The sequence below is a fragment of the Mesoplodon densirostris genome, chromosome 2 (genome assembly GCF_025265405.1).
Source record: "Mesoplodon densirostris isolate mMesDen1 chromosome 2, mMesDen1 primary haplotype, whole genome shotgun sequence".
NCBI classification, from domain to species: Eukaryota; Metazoa; Chordata; class Mammalia; order Artiodactyla; family Ziphiidae; genus Mesoplodon; species Mesoplodon densirostris.
Window position 1 is genome coordinate 85611349 of NC_082662.1, and position 19957 is coordinate 85631305.

The 19957-nt window shown below is 45.2% G+C and overlaps 1 protein-coding gene across 1 annotated transcript; it reads right to left on the minus strand.

Annotated features, from left to right (window-relative positions):
- Positions 1-14870: 14870 nt before the first annotated feature.
- On the minus strand, positions 14871-19474 carry LOC132503302 (hypoxanthine-guanine phosphoribosyltransferase-like). Its single transcript, XM_060119778.1, has 2 exons — positions 19399-19474; positions 14871-15568 (listed from the first exon to the last, which is right to left on the minus strand). The coding sequence occupies exons 1-2, from the start codon at positions 19472-19474 to the stop codon at positions 14871-14873; spliced, it is 774 nt and encodes a 257-aa protein (XP_059975761.1).
- Between the last annotated feature and the right edge of the window lie 483 nt (positions 19475-19957).

Below are 19957 nucleotides of genomic sequence, written 5' to 3' on the forward strand. Positions count from 1 at the left end.
TGCTGAAGTGGACAGACTTTTATCCCTGAAGAGTCTGAACCCTTGGTTACCATGCTCTTATCAGTTTGTAGCTGCAATAATTGCCCACCTACAGCTAGACTGGGCACCAAGATATGGTCCCAATAAATCCTCTAATTTCCAAACCTACTCCTTCCTGTCCCCATGATGCAGCAGCAACCCTACTTCCTCATGATGATCAGGGTCATCTGCTCTGCCATGATGGGTATATGCGTTGTTCTCATTTCTGTAACCATGGTGATTCCATTTCACAGGCCCATTGTGCTGGCATCGGGAAGGCTGAGAGCAGGTCACGTCATCCTGTCCAGCTGATTGTTGAGTCCCTGATTCTGTAGTAGATTCTCTCTGGTGGGCATTCATAGATGATGTAACAACCCCTACACTTTGGGCCCCCTCTGTATGCTCTTCTCCCATATCACCTCATCTCCAATCTTCCAATATTGCTCCATCCAAACCCCTGACCCACCAGCCGAACCACTTGCCATAGCTCAGGACTCACAGCATAATCTTAGCTAAAGCCATTTCTCTCTCTTCACAAACTGGAAGACTAATACAGTGCCTGCAGCTCTGCCCATGGGGGAGGATTTTCTCCTGCCCTCCTATTCTTTTCAGAGTCCCCTGAGTGGAGCTGTAATGCAGAACAGTCTGTTTTCAGCTCACACCAACAGACCCAGTCAACCCCTCCATGAGTTAGGCCTGGATTTTCTTCTCTTCCTTTGCCAACTGGTCATAGGAAACCCCTGGCCATCGGCATGAGCTTAGAGAGAGGCATCAATGCAACATAAGCAGGTGATACGTGAGACTGTTCAACTTGGTCAGTTAGTGTTCTCATGCCCTCTGGACTTGCCCAGGCCCACTCCTAGCTGCACCATGATCACTTTAAGATGAATTATGCTGGGCTTCTCCAGCCTTATGACTTGGTGGGAATGACAGCCCTCAGTCCATGATAGGTAGCTCTAGGATGCACATGTATTTGACGACTTCTGGCAAGATGCTCAGTCTCTTCCCAGGTTCAGTAGCCTGCCAAGAGCTTCCATTCAAAAAGTGCATAATTTCTTGCAACAGATAGCATGTCCTTGCTCCAGAGCCCAGAGATCTGCACTGCAACTCCCCCAATACAACTTGTCAGAGACACCACATAGTGCTCTCATTTATCACAAGATTCCTCCAGCACTATGGGATTTTCCAGTTCACATGGCCCAAGTGGCAGGACAGCTTATACTACAGCCTGGACCTGCTGCAGAGCCCCCTCTTGCTCTGAGACCCAATCAGAATTCCCAGCAACATGAGTCCTCGGATAAATGGGATGGAGCAGTTGTCCCAAGTGCAATACATATCACCTCCAGCACCTGAAGGACTTCCAAAGAGCTGTGCTTCTTTCATGGTTGTAAGAGGTGCAGATGCATTCACTGGTCCTTTACCTTGGAGAGAATGTTGTTCAGTATAGTCCAGAACACTGGAGCCTAAAAACTTTACCAATATGGCTGGCCCATGGAATCTCTGTAGGGTTTATTTCCAACATTCTAGAACACATGTATCCTCCCAGGGCATCCAGAGATGCCACTTTCAGCTTACCAAGTCCAATCAACATAAAGACATCAACATGGTGGACCAAAGGGCAAAGCACTTAGAGTTTCCTAAGAAGGAAAAAGGATGAAGTTCCAGGAGCCATTGTTAGATGAGCATGTCATCAACACCAAGGAAAAGTGTAAACCTTTATTAGTTAACCTTTTGTGATTAGGTAGAAAAGAAATTAGTGACCAATAGGAACCGGCCAGTGTTCTCTAAGACCAAGTCAGGCCAAGAGCACATGGGGAAGAGCAAAATAAAATCCAGAAATCAGTTCACTTTGTCTTGGTAATGAGTAAATAAAATAAAATGATGATTGAGAGTATAGGTAGAAGAGAGAAAACAAATGGATAAAATGTTTATTATTTGCTGATTTCATATACCCACACAATTCTTAACCACTGATAGTTGGAAATTAAATGTAATTTGTTCCCCTTTACTGGCGCAGGAATGGACTGTGAAAATGTTATCTTGTGTTTCTTAGGAGTTAGTGAAAGCTGGGGTCAAAAACGCAGGACAGGCTTCCCTGGTGGCACAGTGGTTGAGAGTCCGCCTGCCAATGCAGGGGACACGGGTTCGTGCCCCGGTCCGGGAAGATCCCACATGCCGCAGAGCGGCTGGGCCTGTGGGCCATGGCCGCTGAGCCTGCGCGTCTGGAGCCTGTGCTCCGCAACGGGAGAGGCCACAACAGTGAGAGGCCCGCGTACCGCAAAAACAAACAAACAAACAAAAAAAACCGCAGGACAAATTCCACATGATGCAAGGCTCTGCCACCAGGGGCTAATCCACCAAGCCAAGATGCCTCATGATGAAAAATTATCCCATATGGCAACGTGTTCCCCAAATGCCAGCAGAGATAAATCTCTCATATTGCTCTTTCAATCAACAAGAAGAAAAACTTTCCCCCTAACTGGCATTACCTATGGTTTTTGCTGTTTCAAGAATAATATACCACACTGCTCATTGTAAAATCTTCAGAATATGAAATAGAGTGTGGAAGTCACTAAAAAGTCTAACTTGATCCAGTGATAATTACTGTTAATGGCTTAATAATACTCTTTTACTATTTTCTTGCTGAATGAAAGAATGAAAGGAAGGGTGGATGGGTAGATGGATAAAATGCTTTATAACCTGTCTCTTTCACTTGATATATTGCGCGCATTTTTCCTTGTAGAAACACATATCTAGAGATTTGCTTCTCTTCTAACAAGTGCATAATATTCCATTATATGGCTGTACCATGATTTATTTAACCATATCACCATGATAAAAGCTTGACTTATTTGCATTTTTAACTATTCTATTATTAATGTTGCAATTACTATTCTTTCACATAAACTTGGTACCCTTATCTGATTATTCCTAGAGGACAGAGTCCTGGGATTGTTGGGTCAAAGATCATGTAAATTCTAAAGTTTGAATTATTATTGCTTAATTGCCCACAGGAAGTGTTCTACAAATTTACACTCCTGCCAACAGTGCAAGTCCCTGTTTTCCCCACCTCCTGCAAACAGTAGTTTTCATTGTACATAGAGATTAAGCCTCTGCCATATGTTTCATGGCCATTGGTATTGTTTATTTTGTAAATTCTTTTGTAAATTATCTATCATCTTTGGTCAACTTTTCTCTCAGGGAATTTGTCTTTTTATTATTGATTCATAAGTGCAAAATACTCATTAGGAACATAATCCTTTGTAATATGGGGAGATATTTTTAGAAAGCTATTTTAATGAAATATATATTCCTGGCTAATGGGGAAAGACATAATATTGTGATTTAATAATTGGCCATTCATATACCAAGATCCTCCTCTGCCCTATGCATAGAAGATATGCACGGCACAGAAAGCACATAGAAGATGCAGACAGATGCATCTTCCCCGAACTCGGGTTGCTGATTTTTTAAAGTAAGAGCTAAACCAAGTGCTAAATAAATAAATAGATGCCACATAGTACGAAATGTCATAAGAGAGTTACAGGCAAGGTTCACTGAGGGCCCAACAGGCTCTGGTCTGGAAGAGCAGTAAAGGCTCCAGCTTTCTTCCCCGGTTATCCTGGTTAGCTTCTGTCATTGTCTTAGGCTATTTGTATTTTTCTTTTCTTTTTTTTTTTTCCTTGGTTTCAGCAAAGCATCTTTTTAATGGAAGTATAGCTGATTTACAATGTTGTGTTAGTTTCAGGTATATAGCAAAGTGATTCAGTTATATGTGTGTGTGTGTGTGTGTGTGTGTGTGTGTGTGTATTCTTTTTCAGATTCTTTTCCCCTATAGGTATATAGCAAATTGATTCAGTTATATGTGTGTGTGTGTGTGTGTGTGTGTGTGTGTATTCTTTTTCAGATTCTTTTCCCCTATAGGTTATTTTCTTACTGATTTGTAAGCAGGTTACTCTGATGTACTATCTTTAGAAACAGCATCTTGGACTCTGCTGGGATGTTCTGAATTCAGAAATATGGTAGAGTGCGGGTGTTGGGAGAGATGGTAATTTCCATTTAACAACCTCACCTCGTCCATCTCCTGTTCCTGTCAGAGAATGCACAGGCCTGGAGGGAGGTTCCCGTAAGAGCCAAGCCTCAGATCACTGGAGTGATACACCAGGCCCAACTCGGGAATGGTGCTTTACACTGAACGAGTTTAGGCTGAATCCCCAAAGCAACTGGCAGGCTTCGAGGAGCTTTAAGGAGGGGAGTTACACCTCCTATTTGTGCTGTGGAAGCACTTTAGCTGATGTGTGTAGGGTGGGTTCAAGGGGAGCAAACTGGAAGGCAGGCGGACCCCTGAGAGAGCTGCTATAGGACGGAGATGCAGGGCCTGAACTGAGGTTCACGCATGGAGTGGAAAGACATGGAGGCAACAGGTGACTCTTTGCACATGGAGGATGGTGAGGGTGAGTGATGGTGCCATTCACTGATTTAGAAGGCGGATGGGGAGAAGCAAGTTTGGGAGGAGTTTAGTTGAGAAGCGGTACCTGTGGGACTCAGAATGATGACACCCAGGAGACAGCCACATTCGTGAGTCCAGAGCCTACGGCCAGCTCCCAGCTGGAACTCTAAGGCTGGGATTAACAGATACACACTACCATATATAAAATAGATAACTAACAAGGACCTACTGTATAGCACAGGGAACTTTACTCAATATTTTATAATAACCTATAAGGGAAAAGAATCTGAAAAAGAATATATAATACACATATACATACTGTGCTATACACCTGAAATACAACATTATAAATCAACTATACTTCAATAAAAATATAAAATTTTTAAATTAAAAAGTAAAGTTGTGAGCCGTCAGCCTGCTGCTAAACACTGAAATCTTGGAAAGGTATTATCCCTTGCAGTAGTAGAATGAGCAGCAGAGCTGGCACAGAACCGTAGGGAAGAAAACCAACAGAGGAAGAGACACAGTGGGAGACCAAGAATCCTGGGATAGATGCCGCCTCTCCACAGGCTCTGAGATGTCACAGTATGAGTCAACACAAACCTAAGATTCGCTCTTCAGCCCAAGCTCAACATTTTAAAATACTGTCTCCAGTGTTTCCATTCCCTGGTGTCATGGCCCCAACCCAATCAAACTGTGTTTCTCACAACTAGTTCTGTATGGTTGAAGTAACCAGCCTCAGGGTGTGTGGTGTCTCTGTCACCAGGTTCATTCACTGACTTTTGCACAATCCCAACTAGCCTTCTATTTCTGGGGCTCTGCCTGCTCACCATACATCCTCTTCATCCCATGCATAGCCCTGTGGAGAAATATTTCAACATAAGGAAGCATGTTATGTGGAGGAAGAAAACACCCACCCTCTAAGTGTTGATGCTTTTGCTGAAATGAGGCACATCCACCAGCTGCACAGGGCTCCCGGCTGTGGGTGGGGCAGGTAGGGCCGACTGGGAGCTAGATGGTAATGACTTGTCTGCCAGGCAAGTGTTTCTGCCTAACAGAGAAGTAATTTTTAGCAGTGGTTAAGGAGGATTTGCTCTTCCTTTAAGATGATCCATTTTTCCACTAGGCAAGACTTGTTCAGCTGCCCTCCCAGAGCCCTTACTTACACTCTGGTCTGAATCACACTTTGGAAAGTTAGTTATTTACCGTCTTGTATCATCAGTTGTGTCCCCAAATATAAGTTCCCTGAGGAGGCCAGAGGCCATGATATTACTTCTCGTGGAGACCCCAGGTGCCCAGGGCTGGCCGGCATCTGTGGGAGGCCTCCACGAAGGGCAGTGAATCAGGGAATGCGAACACTGGGGCCCATAGGCCTGCTCCTCATAAGCAGGGAAACTGAAACGCACAGAGGTTCAGCAGTGTGCCCACATAGCCAGCAGAGCAGAACCAGGACTACTGAGCAAGGAAGTGAGGTGAAGCAGGGCAGTGACTGGTCAAGAGCACGGCCCTGGCCAGGCCTCCTGCACTTACTAGCCATGTGAGCAGGAGCGAGTCACCCACCTCTGTCTCCTCTTCTATAAAACAGAGACAGCAGGAGAGCTCAGGGCTGGTATGAAGACTGAGTGGGCAGATCCAGGGAAAGCAAAGAAAACCATCTCCCTTCAGTGAAGTATTTGGGACTTCTAAGTATTTAGTACAAGTTTGCTGAATAATGACATTTTCAATCTAACTCTGCCCACAGTGCAGTTGGGAGCTAGGGCTTCTTTTCCCCAAGCACGGGGCTGTTTCCTCTGGAGACAGAGGCCCACGAGGCTCTGGGCACTGTCCAGGCTGCACTGGAACTGAAGAATCTATTGTCAGGGCAGTGACCTACAGCCAGGCCCCACAGCCGGGAGTGGAAGTGTGAAGTCACGCAACCAGAGGCAGAATGGAGATGGAGTCTGCACTGCACCGTGAAGGAAGCAGCATGAGTTCCACAAGAACCATGCTGGGTGCCGGGTCGTGGGAGAGGAGGGACAGGTTGCCTCACTCCCCAGAGCCCCTCCTACTCCTTGGATCCATGCTCTGTTCTCTTGTAATAGGGAAGAACAGATCTGACTCCATATTGATCTGTTTCTTTTACTTTAACCTCTGTATTCTATTGCTTTAGCTACAAGTAAAGCATGCTACCTACAGCCTGAAATATACAGGATGGCCCATTCTCAAGGCTCTGACCTTTAAAGGTGTAACACTTTTCCATTCATATAGAGATAAAAAGTTGCAGAACAGAGAATAACATTTGTCTTGTTGGAGGTTTACAGGAACACTGTGACATGACCTACCTGGGCAGCTGCAAGAACAAAGGATTTCCACATCAAGAAGTTTGCAGCAACCAACCACACCCCCTCCCCTTTTAGTATAAAAGAAGTCTGAATTCTAACTCCGCCAAGATGGTTCTTTGGGACGCTAGTCCACCATCTTCTCGGTCTGCTGGCTTTCCAAATAAAGTCACTATTCCTTGTCCCAACAACTTGATTTACTGGCCTCTCTTGCAACGAGCAGTATGAGCTTAGACTCAGTAACACTCTCAGTTACACCTCTCTGCTGAGGGTTAATCCCCATAATCTGTTTATGCCACCCCTGTGTGTTCTTGTCCTCACGCCCCAGCCCATCACAACAGGCTGCTCCTATTTCCAGAACTTCAGCCACTGGCACATCCTTTTCCCCTTCAATCATCATTGCTGCCATCATCATATAGGCTTTGTACCTATCTGTTTGGTTGTTTATTTGTTGGTTGGTTTTAGAGTATGATTCATTAGCATAGAGTTCAAAAACTAGCAAACGAGACCATATCTGCTAAGGCATGTATATTTAGGTGACCATACTACAAAAAGCACCCATACTACCCAAGGCACTGTTCTAAGCACTATACATATATTAACTCATATTTAATCTTTTAAACAACCTCATCAGCTTGCATTCTCTCATGATCCTTACGTCACAGATAAAGAAAGTGAGCACAGAGAGATAAAGTATTCGGCCCAAGGATACGCAGCAAGTGAGTAGAGGAACCAAGAAGTGAATGAACACCTTCTGTCTCCAGAATCCATGTTTTTACCACTGTACTATGCTGCCTTGTAAAAAAAAAACCAAACAAACACACAAAAAACATGGGAATGATTGTTCCAGAAGTCAGCATGGTAATTACCTTCAGGGGGAGGCAAGGGATAGAAATCAGAAAGGGATGAAGGGGAGATGGCAGTGGTCCCCTCATGTCCTAGGTGGTGGTTACATGGGATTCACTTTGTAATTACTTGTTCAGCTGCAGGTGTCTCTTACACAACATATACTACTGAGGGCTGGAGGGCACTAAGCCTTGAAGTGGTGGTTTCTGCTTAACGTGGGTGGAAAGCGAGAGGCTACACCTCAGGGTTTGACTTCTCAGCCTGTTCCTCCCCACAGTGCAGTGGGGTCCCCATCTTCATGTTGTCGGCTCTGTGGCACGACAAGGCCTCCTGGGCACCAAAGAAGCCAGAGTGCCTGAGGGGCTCACATCATTGGAATAACCGCTATCCTGGGCTCCTTCATCCCTGGGGCCTGGACCTGAGGGACCTCCAAACTTCCTGGGAAGTCTTCCAGAATAATCCACCAGGAAGGCCAGAGCAAGGCACAGCCCAAGGCAGAAAAGGCCAGAGCCATGGTGAGTCCAGAGGGTAAGGGCAGGGCCCTCAGTCCTCCACACGCTCATCCTGCCTGACTGTGACCTCCCAGGCCTTGACCCTCTTCTCCACACCATCTGAGACCCCCAGGGCACAGAACCCCTCAGGCCTCTGCTTCCATCACTCTCCTCACTTACTCCTCACTGGCTGGTGACAAAGAGCCATTGTCCACTGCTGCCCAGAACGAGGCTCCAGCTCTTTCATGGGATTTTCAAGTAGTGAGGCATGGGACTCAGGAGTCCAACCCTCATCAGGGTATGTGGGACCCTGCCAAGTTACAGTGTTCTTCTCATGGCCCCTCGATCCTCGCAGGGGGCCACCCACGGTGTCATTCCTCCCGGGAGCAATGACTTGTGCCTTTGGAGAGAGTCTGTGTCTGCAATTCTTCTGCATTCTGGCACTGGTATGCTGATGATGACACCAGAATTCCCCTTCTACTCCCTAATCATCCTTCAAAGTCCAACTTGCTTCCTGGCTCCCCCTCATGGGGTTCATCCCTGAGAAATCGGCAAGGTCAGCAGAGTCCCCTCCCCTCACCCCACACTCTGCTCACTCCCTGTGGGTCAGTACGCTCACTGCCAGCTCAGCGGCTCTCACACAGCCCTGTCTCCTGACTGCTTAATGCTCTTTCCTCTGCTAATACTCAGTAAAGGCTTTACGGCCAGTTTGCAATATGGCAGACACAATGTCAAACTCTTCTATAAATTCTCTCATCTAACCCCCATTTAAACACAGCTCCTGGCACATGGGAGGGGGTCCATAAATATTTCTTGACTGGATGCATCCTCACAAAAATCTTTTGTGGGAGGTACTATTAATCTCTCCGTTTCATAGATGAGAAAATTAAGGCTTAGAGATAGTAAATAAACAGTCCAAGGTCACAATGACTAGTGTCAGAGCTGGGATTCCAAGGGCTTGTTTATTCCTAGGCCTTATATACTCAGCCTGTTGATCTTCTGCAGTTTATTCTTTCATTTAACAAATATTTCAGTTTTTACTGTGCACCAGGAACCAGTCCAGGTTCAGGGATGCAGCAGAAAATAAAACAGAGAAAATTTCTGCCTTACAGAGTTTACATTCAAATGAGGGACACAGACATTAAATATGATAAATAAGTATCATTTATAGTATGACTAATAGTGGTAAGAGCTGGTGAAAAAAATAAAGAAGGCAAGGAAAGAATGGGGTGTCATTTTAGATGGAGTGAGCAGGAAGTCTTCACAGAGAAGGGGTAGTTGAGTACAGACCTGAAGGAGGTGAGGGAGATAGCTCCTCAGAAATCCAAGGGAAGAGTACCAGGTGCAAAGGCCCTGAGGCAAAGGAGGATTCCTGGTGAGTCCCAGGAATAGCAAGGAGCTCAGTGTGGTTAAAGCAGAGTCACTGAGGGAGAGGGCAGTGGAGCTCAGAGTAGCAGGGCCAGGTCACATAGAACCTTAGGCCACTGTACAGAGTGGAGTGAGTGCCGTGGAATTCACTGGAAGACTGTGAGGGGAGGCATGCCATGTTCTGATGTGCTTTTAACGAGGTTATTCTGACTGTTGATTGAGACTTGAGAAAAAGCAAGGCAAATGCATCAGCAAAAAAACTAGCTAGAAGGCTGCAGCGATAATCCAGACCGGATATTATAGTGGTTAGATTAGGAGGAAGCAGCAGAGGTGGCAGGAGATGGTTGATTCGGGATACATTTTGTAGACGGTGCCGACAGGGTTCCAGACCCCTGTACCCACTTGCCTGCTGGACACCTGAAAGCTCCCTAGCACCTCAGACTCATCAGGTCTGAAATTGAACACATTATCTTCCCCCAAGATATCTTCATTCCTCCTACACTTCCATCTCTGGTAATACCACTCCAGCTGGACAGTGGTCCAGCCAGAAACCTGGGCATCACCCTCGATTCCTCCCTCTGCCCACCTCTCACATGCAATCTGCCACCCTGTCTCATCCAGTGTGCTCTCTCCTCCTTCATCCCCACGTCCTCTACCTCATTCAGTGCCTCATCCCTCTGGCCTGGACTCTCTCAAGTTTCCCTCCTCTGGCCTGGGCTCAGCAAACTCTACATGGCACCAGATGGATCATTATGGGAAGCAGACCATATCTGTTTAAAACTTTTCTAAGACTCTCTGTTGCCTGTTGAATAAAGTCCAAATTCTCTGGCTCAAAGCTGTCTAAAAGAAATATATTGCGAGTTACACATGTAGTTTGGCTTTCTCTAGTAGCTGCATTTTTAAAAGTAAAAGGAAAACAGAGGCAATTAATTGTAAATATGTGATTAACCCAATATATCCAAATATTATCATTTTAATATGTAATCAACACAAATATATTAATTATATACATTCATATATCTATTAATTATATAATATATATATATTTACTAAGTCTTTGAAATCCAGTGTATAATTTACACTGACAGCACATCTCAATTTGGACCAGACACATTTCAAACACGCAGTAGCAACATGTGGGTACCACACTGGACAGTGCAGCTCCAGACAAAGCCCTCTCTCATGGTCTTTTCTACCACTTCTCTTGTCTCATCCCTGTTCCCATTCCACCTTCCCCTGCCACTTGTTCCTTGTGTTCTAGCAGATCTTACCAACCTAGAGTACCCCAAACACACGTGCTGTTTCCTGACTCCCTGCCCTTGCACATAAATACAGTGGTGCACAGCAGCAGGCCTGTACCCACTCTCAAGAGCCAATTTTGCACATCTCTTCCCCACGTGCCATTCACTGATGCCATATTGGTAGCTTGACATTGGCCATCATGGGAGTATTTATGCCACAGAGACTGGCAAACACTCTAAACCAGGCTTTTGGGGAGGATGGAGACCACCTGCTAAACATATCACTGCCTGTCACTGCACATAATACTCACCCCTCCATAATCCTCTTCTCCCACCCCTAGTTCATCTGCTAAACATTTCATCCAAACGTTTCATCATTTCATTCATCCTGTCTGTGTAGGTTTGCCCTCCTACTAGTCTTCAAGTTTGAAAAAAGAGCCTAGTTTTCTGTATGCAATTAGTACATGAGGTCCTCCCTCTTCCTCTGTTTTTTCCCTGAATACCCTATCATAATTATCACTGTATATAAGAGACCATAAAAAGAAGAAGTTTAAAGTATAAATTTTAAAATGAAACCCATCTGGGTAGGAATCCTGCCTCCTCTACTTACTAGTGATGTAGCCTCAGTCAAGGTACTTATTTATAACAAACACTGGTTTCCATACCTGAAAAGAGGTTTAAAAACACATCATCACAAGATTATCGTGATGATTAAATTATATAAATTGCTTAGTCTATTAGCTGGCACATACCAGACACTCAAAAATGTTTAGATATTATTAAGTCTTCCAGTATTTATCATTTGAATAAAGTAGTTGCTCAAAACACTTTTGTTAAAATAAATGTTGAATGAAATTTCAGAAATTCCTCAAGTCCAATTCAGAGAGTGTATGAGTCAGAATTCCAGCTGGAGACAGACGGCACATACACTCAAAGGGCTGACTAAGGGAGGGTTTGTTAAAGGACTCTTTACAAAGGTCTGAGCAGGGTTGAGGGAAGTCCAGGGTTGGCAACAGTCTGTTACCACATGTAGGCATGAAGGTGTGATGGGGGAGCATGTCCCTGAACCCGGTGAGAACTGTAGCTGGAGGAAAGGCCACCCAACGGGAGCTATAGCCTCAATGAAGGAACCTAGCAGGTGTCAAACCATCAGGATGGGGGTTGAAGAGATACTCCACCTCGATTTTCTCCAGCTTATTTGGAGGACGCCCTGCCGGTGCTTCCCACTGGCTGAACCCAAGTCAAGCCCAGGGCAAGCGGCACTCACACAGCTCCTGAAGGTCAGACTCTTGGGCAGTGAGCTGATGGGAAAGATGGAAGATGGGCTGGAGGCCCAAAGGGAGACTCGAGAGCAGAGCTTTCAAGTGGGATTGAGCATCCTTCAGCCTGCAGGTGTCAAGTCTTGCTTACATACCATAGATAATAATCATTGAGACTGGGCCTTGAAGGATAGAATCAGATAACAAGCATTCATATGGGCCAATTTTGGTTACTTTATCTACAAGTTTGTTCTCTCAAATGTAAGAAAGCTGATTTCATTCTGTAATCCTCTACTTGGTTGGCACCTAACAATTCTTAGAGTCAGGAAGTCCATACCTATGTCTTAACTTAAAATATTCCCACCACGACAGAAATATATTGTATTTTAAACAGTTCTCTGTAGAGAGGGGAAAGAACTGGTATGCAGATGGATAAATAGATAGCCTTAATTAAATCACCACTATAGTGTTTTTACCTTTACAATTGATCATCATAGTTCTTTTCATTTTTCCCCTATGGTCCTCTTTTCTGACTTTCTAGTGGGTCTGTAGAAATGACGTGTTGAGTATCCTGCTGATGTCAGAAGAACTGTTAAAATGCCGGTTGTGATTATCTTTGCTGTTGTTGTAGGCCTGGATGATTTTCCTGGAAAGGCCTGGAGGGAGGCTGTAATCATCTCCTGGCTTTATTGTGGGGCCTATTCAGCTTCTCCACAAGTCCCTTATTCTAAATTTTTTTTTTTTTTTTTTTTTTTTGCAGTACGCGGGCCTCTCACTGTTGTGGCCTCTCCCGTTGTGGAGCACAGGCTCCGGATGCGTAGGCTCAGCGGCCATGGCTCACGGGCCCAGCCGCTCCACGGTATATGGGATCTTCCCAGACCGGGGCACGAACCCGTGTCCCCTGCATCGGCAGGCGGACTCTCAACCACTGCGCCACCAGGGAGGCCCATACAAGTCCCTTATTCTGGAGAAAATAGTTATGGCCAGACCAATTCTACTTCCCTATCTGTCCTAAAATTTGGTGTTCTGAGTCTTCCCTTCCCAGCTAACACTTTCTAAAAGTACTGGCTGATATGAAAAGAAATGACATTGAGTTATTTGTAGTGAGGTGGATGGACCTAGAGTCTGTCATACAGAGTGAACTAAGTCAGAAAGAGAAAAACAAATACCATATGCTAACACATATATATGGAATCTAAAAAAAAAAAAAGGTTATGAAGAACCTAGGGGCAGGACAGGAATAAAGATGCAGACGTAGAGAATGGACTTGAGGACACAGGGAGGGGGAAGGGTAAGCTGGGACGAAGTGAGAGAGTGGCAGGGACATATATACACTACCAAATGTAAAATAGATAGCTAGTGGGAAGCAGCCGCATAGCACAGGGAGATCAGCTCCGTGCTTTGTGAACACCTAGAGGGGTGGGATAGGGAGGGTGGGAGGGAGATGCAAGAGGGAGGGGATATGGAGATGTATGTATATGTATAGCTGATTCACTTTGTTATACAGCAGCAACGAACACACCATTGTAAAGCAATTATACTCCAATAAAGATGTTAAAAAATAAAATAAAATAAAAGTACTGTCTGAAGCCCATTCCACAGGAAAGAGGCCCCAGGAAGGGGCAAGCAGTGAGGGATCCAGACTCAACCAACATTCTGATTCCTCCAGTAGAATGTAAGCCCCATGAAGACAGGGGCCATGTCTACCTGCTTACCGGTGTCCCCAGTGCCTAGCCTGCTGCCTGGCACATAGCAAGTGCCTAATGTCTTTATAGAATGAATAAATGAATGAATGCACACTATGTGCCAAACACTCTCATGTACAAAATATTGGAGACATTATTTTTCACATGTGAAAACTGAGAGGCCAATGTTATTTATGTCAGCAGTGGGCAAGGCCTCAACCACAGACCTTCTGACTTTTGTAGTTAAATGCACCCCACTGCTTCCCATCCAAGATGCCTCCCTTCAAACAAGCCACTTTGCTTTACCTTTGCTATTCCCTAGCCCAAGCTCAGCTTTTCAGTAATAAGCCTGGACCACAGGGGCTGCCATGATCAAGAGCTCCTCTCCCCACAGCTAATTAACCCATATGTGTTACTGTCTCTTTAATGTTTGCCTTGACCCAGAATCTTCCCCTTCTGATCTTAGGATCTGCAGCCACTTTGGGGGAGATTCTGAGTATATCCCAGAGGTTTCTCTCTTCTTTTTTTTTTCTTTTAAAGAGACAGCCTTTATTTTAAGGATTTTTACACTGAAGACTTCAAAAAGTGGTAGGTTTTTGGAACTTACTGACCTGTATTTAAAAGGAACTGTTGACAAAGATTCGCCAGAAATAATCTGAACAAGCGGGAAAATAGTTAATACTGCTGAAACCTACTAAAATGATTCCAGGAAATATGGTTTATCTGACATAACGTTACCTCTAAATACTGTCACTGATATGAAACTGACTGCTTCTTACTTTTCTAAACACACAGTGGTATAATTAACAATATTCAATCACTTCTGTTCTCTCTTGAATATATAAAAATTAAAATACCAATTAAAAAACTAATATATTCTTTTTAAAAATGTTTCTTATAGATACAATTTCAATATTTTCATTCAATAGTGGTGTGGTTTAAGAGATTTTTCATTCACAAGTCAAACAACAATCCACCCAAAGGGAACTGATTGTCTATAGGCTCATAATACAAATAAAGAGTTCGGGAATGCAGCAGCTGACATTTCTAAAATACAAAACAGATAAAATTCTTAGAAGATACATGCAATAAGCTCTACTAAGCAGCTGGTCACAGAACTAGAACATTTGATAATTTTCCCGGTGATTTCAATGGGACTCCAGATGTTTCCAAATTCAATTTGAACTCTTTATCTTAGGCTTTGTATTTTGCTTTTCCAGTTTTGATAATGACACAAACATGATTCAAATCCCTGAAGTATTTATTATAGTCAAGGGCATATCCTACAACAAACTTGTCTGGAATTTCAAATCCAACAAAATCTGGTCTATATCCAACACTTTGAGGGGTCCTTTTCACCAGCAAGTTTGCAACCTTGACCATCTTTGGATTATGCTGCTTGGCCAAGGAAAGCAAGGTTTGCATTGCTTTGCCAGTGCCAATCATATCTTCAACAATCAAGACATTCTTTCCAGTTAAAGTTGAGAGATCATCTCCACCAATTACTTTTATGTCACCTGTTGACTGGTCATTACAGTAGCTTTTCAGTCTGATAAAATCTACAGTCATAGGTATAGATCTATCACTATTTCTGTTCAGTGCTTTGATGTAATCCAGCAGGTCAGCAAAGAATTTATAGCCCTCCTTGAGCACACAAAGGGCCACGATGTGACGGCCTCCCATCTCCTTCATCACATCTCCAGCTAGCCGTTCGGTCCTGTCTGTAATTAGAGGAATAAATACCTTTTCCAAATCCTCAGCATAATGATTAGGTATACAAAATAAATCTAGGTCATAACCTGGTTCATCACCACTAATCACGATGCTGGGGCTGTGGTTGCCATAACAGAGCCGGCTGGCGTGTGGGCTGAAGGCAGTCTCCAGTGGTTTCTCTTTGAGTAAACTATTGTTGAGACACAGTAAGTCCCCCACATGCGAACATTCAAGTTGCGAACTTTCAAAGATGTGAACATGCATTTGCATGTCCAATCAGGTAAGCTAGTTCACGTGTCTGGCATACATTGTCACATGCGTGCATCCTCCACAAGGGGTTGTGCTTTTGTGCACTTTACTGTCATCTATGACAAGAAAAAAAGAGCTACTACCTAGACATCACTGGATCGTTTTTTCAAGAGGGTAAATAGAATTGATCCAGCAAGGAACCAGAATCTGTGCCATCAATGTCAGGCGTGAGTGAAATACAGCTTGCCCTCCGTCTCCTACTGCTGACAATCCTTCAGTTCTACCATCTCCCACCTCCTCTCCCTCCTCCAGTCAGTAACTCTTCTTGCCTGTTCACTCGATGCCAGCCCCTGTATGCCAGCTGTTGTACTGTACTACTGTACTTTTCACGGTACTGTACTATAAGATTAAAAATGTTTTCTTTATTTTGTGTGTGTGTTTGTTTTCTATGTATTATTTGTGTGGAAAGTATTATAAACCTGGGCTTCCCTGGTGGCGCAGTGGTTGAGAGTCTGCCTGCCGATGCAGGGGACGCGGGTTCGTGCCCCGGTCCGGGAAGATCCCACATGCCGCGGAACAGCTAGGCCCATGAGCCATGGCCGCTGAGCCTGCGCGTCTGGAGCCTGTGCTCCACAGCGGGAGAGGCCGCAACAGTGAGAGGCCCGCGTATCGCAAAAAAAAAAAAGTATTATAAACCGGTTGTAGTACAGTACTACGTAGCCGATTGTGTTAGCTGGGCACCTAGGCTAACTTTGCTGGACTTACGAACAAATTGGACTTAGGAACACGTTCTCGGCATGGAACTCATTCGTATGTGGGGTACTTACTGTATTAGAAACCCTGGCTGCCCCAGAGCCACCACCTGCCAGTAGTGAGCTCCACGACCCAATGGTAGTCTGGCATCTCCTGGGGCATCCCTGGTCGGGGTGGAAGCCTGTCTAGTTTCAGGCTGCCCCAGGGTACCCACATCAAACTGTAACCTGGCTCCAGACTGAGTTTCCCTTCAGTTTTTCCCTCCAGTCATCCCCACGGACTCCTGGACATCCCTGGATTAAGGGCCCCAGGGAATGGTGAGGACAGTGTCTTGTTTGGGTCGCCCTCCCCTCCTCCCCCACGATGCAGTGCCTCACTGTCCAGGATGTCTCCTCGCCCACAGCCCAAACTACCAGCTCTGGGACTTCTGTTGCCTCTGCTTGCCCTGGCTGTGTTCTCTCTGGCAGAGCCAGCTGTGGAGCTAGCAAAGCCCTGAGTGAAAGACACGCTTGATCTTTTTGCAGTCCCTTCTCCTCCACTTATCGGTATACCTTTTACAAAACTTGAACTCTTGTGTGTGGGCCTTGGGACAGTGTCACATTTCAGAAGCACAGGACAATAGCCAAAATAGATTAAAAGGAATTTCTTTGCCCATCCCTCATGCAAGTCATTATGGAAGCTAGACAAAGATAGGAACTCATAAACGTTTACTACATTTTCGTTTCCATCTCCTTTGCTCAGAGTTGCTCTGAGAGGCTCTCCTCCTATCCTTGAAGAAACTTCTCTACTCTCTGCCTCCACCTCCACTCTCCTCCTCCCCCAGGACTGGGTTATATAGCTTGACTTAGCTTCTCTCCCAGCAACAAGGATCCTTCCTCTTTGGAAGTGGGGGAGAAGTCAGGAGTGTACAGTTAAAGAATTCTTTTTACATGTTGGGAGAGAGGGAGTAGTGAGTACTTACACAGAAATCAGCTCTGATCCATGACTTAGTTTTCAGAATAGGCATAGCCTCATGATTTTATTCTTAGTCACTAACCACTAGAAACACGCTTCCTACTGATCTTATGATGTTTAAAGTGTCATGTTAACGATTACCATCCCAGCTTGGTAACTGAGCCGGCTGGCTGGTGAAAAGCAACAGCTCTGTGCTTGAGACTGGCTCAGGAACAGGACTCTGATGAGTTCTAGTTGGTCAGTTTTATCTGGTAGAGGTAGGGAAGGCTGCAACTGCATCATGGCTCTACCTTGTGTGGCAGAGCCTGTTCACCCATTCATTCATTCACTCATTGATTTATTCAACCAACCAAGATTTTTCTGTGCAGCCATTACTAGTCCAGCTCTGTGCTACATACAGAAGAGAGAGACGAATAAGTCTCAACCTTCACCTTCAAGGAGCACACCTCAAACTGGGGAGATAATCATGCGACCTCATCAATCATAACACAGTTTGGTGGTGTAATAGCAGACAGAGAAGCAGGGACCAAAGGGTCACTGGGACAGAACTAACTCTGATGTGGGATAGAGATGGATCCGTCTAAGAAGCCTTCTCAGAGGAGGTGATATTTGAGCTGGGTCAAAAGAAAAAGCAGAAGCACTTCAGATGAAGAATGAAGTACAAGCATTTCAGGAAGAAGGCACAGAACAGGCAATGCCACAGTTACATGAAAGGGGATCGTAAGTTTGGGCAAGAATGAAAAGCTTAGAATAGCTGGACACAGAGTAGTGGGAGGGATACTGGGAAGTAGGTGGGAGCAGAATGTGAAGGACCTTGGAAAGTTTTAAAAAAAATATTGGAGGAAAACAGAAAAAATTAAAAATTACCTATATTCCCCATCCTTTATTAATGTTATAGCAAGTACGACACAATGGAAATTTCCTCTTTGCCCATCCAAAATCACCATACCAAGGAAACCTCTGCTAATAGTTTAATAAATGTCCTCCCTTTTTCCTAAATGTATGCAGGTATTTTTATGTATACAAATTTAAATCACATTTTAAAAGATCCTTTATATGTATTGACCTGCATTTTCCCCCCAGTTAGTAACATAGGAGATATGTTTACAGATCAATTTATACAGAACTATTTTGTTATTTTTAATAGGCAATGAGGAACCAGTGAAGGACTCTAAGTTTGGGGGTGAGTGGGTCAGATCTGTTTTATGTGGAGGCTGGATGAGAGAGAAGAGGCCAGGAAGCCCACTCAGGAAGGGTAAGGATGAGAACCCCACTGAAAAGGCCACAAGGATGAGATGTAAGAGAGGTTTCTGAGGTAAAATATGCAGATTGCAGTGACCATTGTTGGCTGGGTTGTGAGAAAATCTTGATGACGTTTCATTTTGTTATACATAATAGAAGTTACTAGAACTAGCTTCAGAAGAAACATTTTAAAAGGAGGATTCAAGGGCAAGAGCTACAACCAGGCCTGAGGGGGCTTGGAATCCAGAAATAGAAAACTATCATGGGTCAAGATCACTGTCTACTCTTTCTAGAGCGAGGGTTTCTCATTCCAGTTTCTCTCTGAAGGTCCACCTCATCATCCTTTGTGTCTGCTTCTCCGTGCACTTGTGCCTAGCTGCACTAGGAGGGTCCGCAGAGCACGCTGTACTCTGAGGGACAGCTGATCTGAGGGACAGATCAGGGGTGTGTGTGTGTGTGTGTGTGTGTGTGCGTGTGTGTGCGTGTGTGTGTGTTTGCGTGTGTGTGTGTGCTTTCAGAATTCCCTGGGCAATTTCAACACAGAGCAAAGGTGAATAACCCATAGTAGTGGGACTTGTTCCGTGTCTCTGAGGCCCATTTCCAAATTCCCAGGAAAGGTTGTGATTGGCCCAGCCAGGTCAGGTGTTTGCTCTGGTCCAATCAACTGTGTTCATGGTGGAGCGCCAGTCAGAATAACCAGGACGGTTAAGTCAGCCTCAGGGACGAGGAAGTGGAGGGGGAGACAGAAGAGCCCATGGCTTCAAGATTTTGTGGTTCCACACGACACAGGCAAATCAGATTTCACGTTTACCTCTTGCTCCTTCCCCGGGGGAAAAAGCCTTTGCCTGAGTGGACAGAGTACTTTGTGTCACTGGCACGGGTGCCATTACGCCGTCTCTGCCTGAAAGGACAAAGGGAATGACTTAGTCCCTCGGCTTCCGCCGCTGGGGCTGCCGGGCCGCCCTCCTCCACGGGAGCAGCGCAGCCTGACTGTTCGGGGCTCAGGGCCGGCTGGGCAAGGCCCGGTGGCACAAAGTACGTCTCCCCGGAAGTAGAAGCGGAAGCAAACAGCTGTGAAATGATGCTTCATTGCAATCAGCTTCTTGCTTGTCATTAGGATGAATAACTGTGGGTAGACTGTGGCTTCGTATTTCCCTCCGAGTGGGGAAAGAGCTGACCAGTGGGAGGCAAGCCTCTCGAGCCGGCAGCTGACTGCGCCTTCCCCGCTATTTACCTGCGTCGTCGGGGCGCTCCTCCCACCCCCCTAAGCCTTCTCCCTGGATGGAGAACTACTCACCCCCGCTTCCCGACGTGGCACTTGGTGGCGTGTGAGGGGACTTTTTAGCCCAACCACAAGTGATTTCTGTTTC

Excerpts from the sequence above, each read along its gene's own strand:
- LOC132503302 (XM_060119778.1), bottom strand. The coding sequence starts at position 19,474 with ATGGCACCCGTGCCAGTGACACAAAGTACTCTGTCCACTCAGGCAAAG. Across the intron at positions 15,569-19,398 it reads CCCCGGGGAAGGAGCAAGAG|AGAAACCACTGGAGACTGCC; the intron begins GTAAACGTGAAA and ends GTTTACTCAAAG.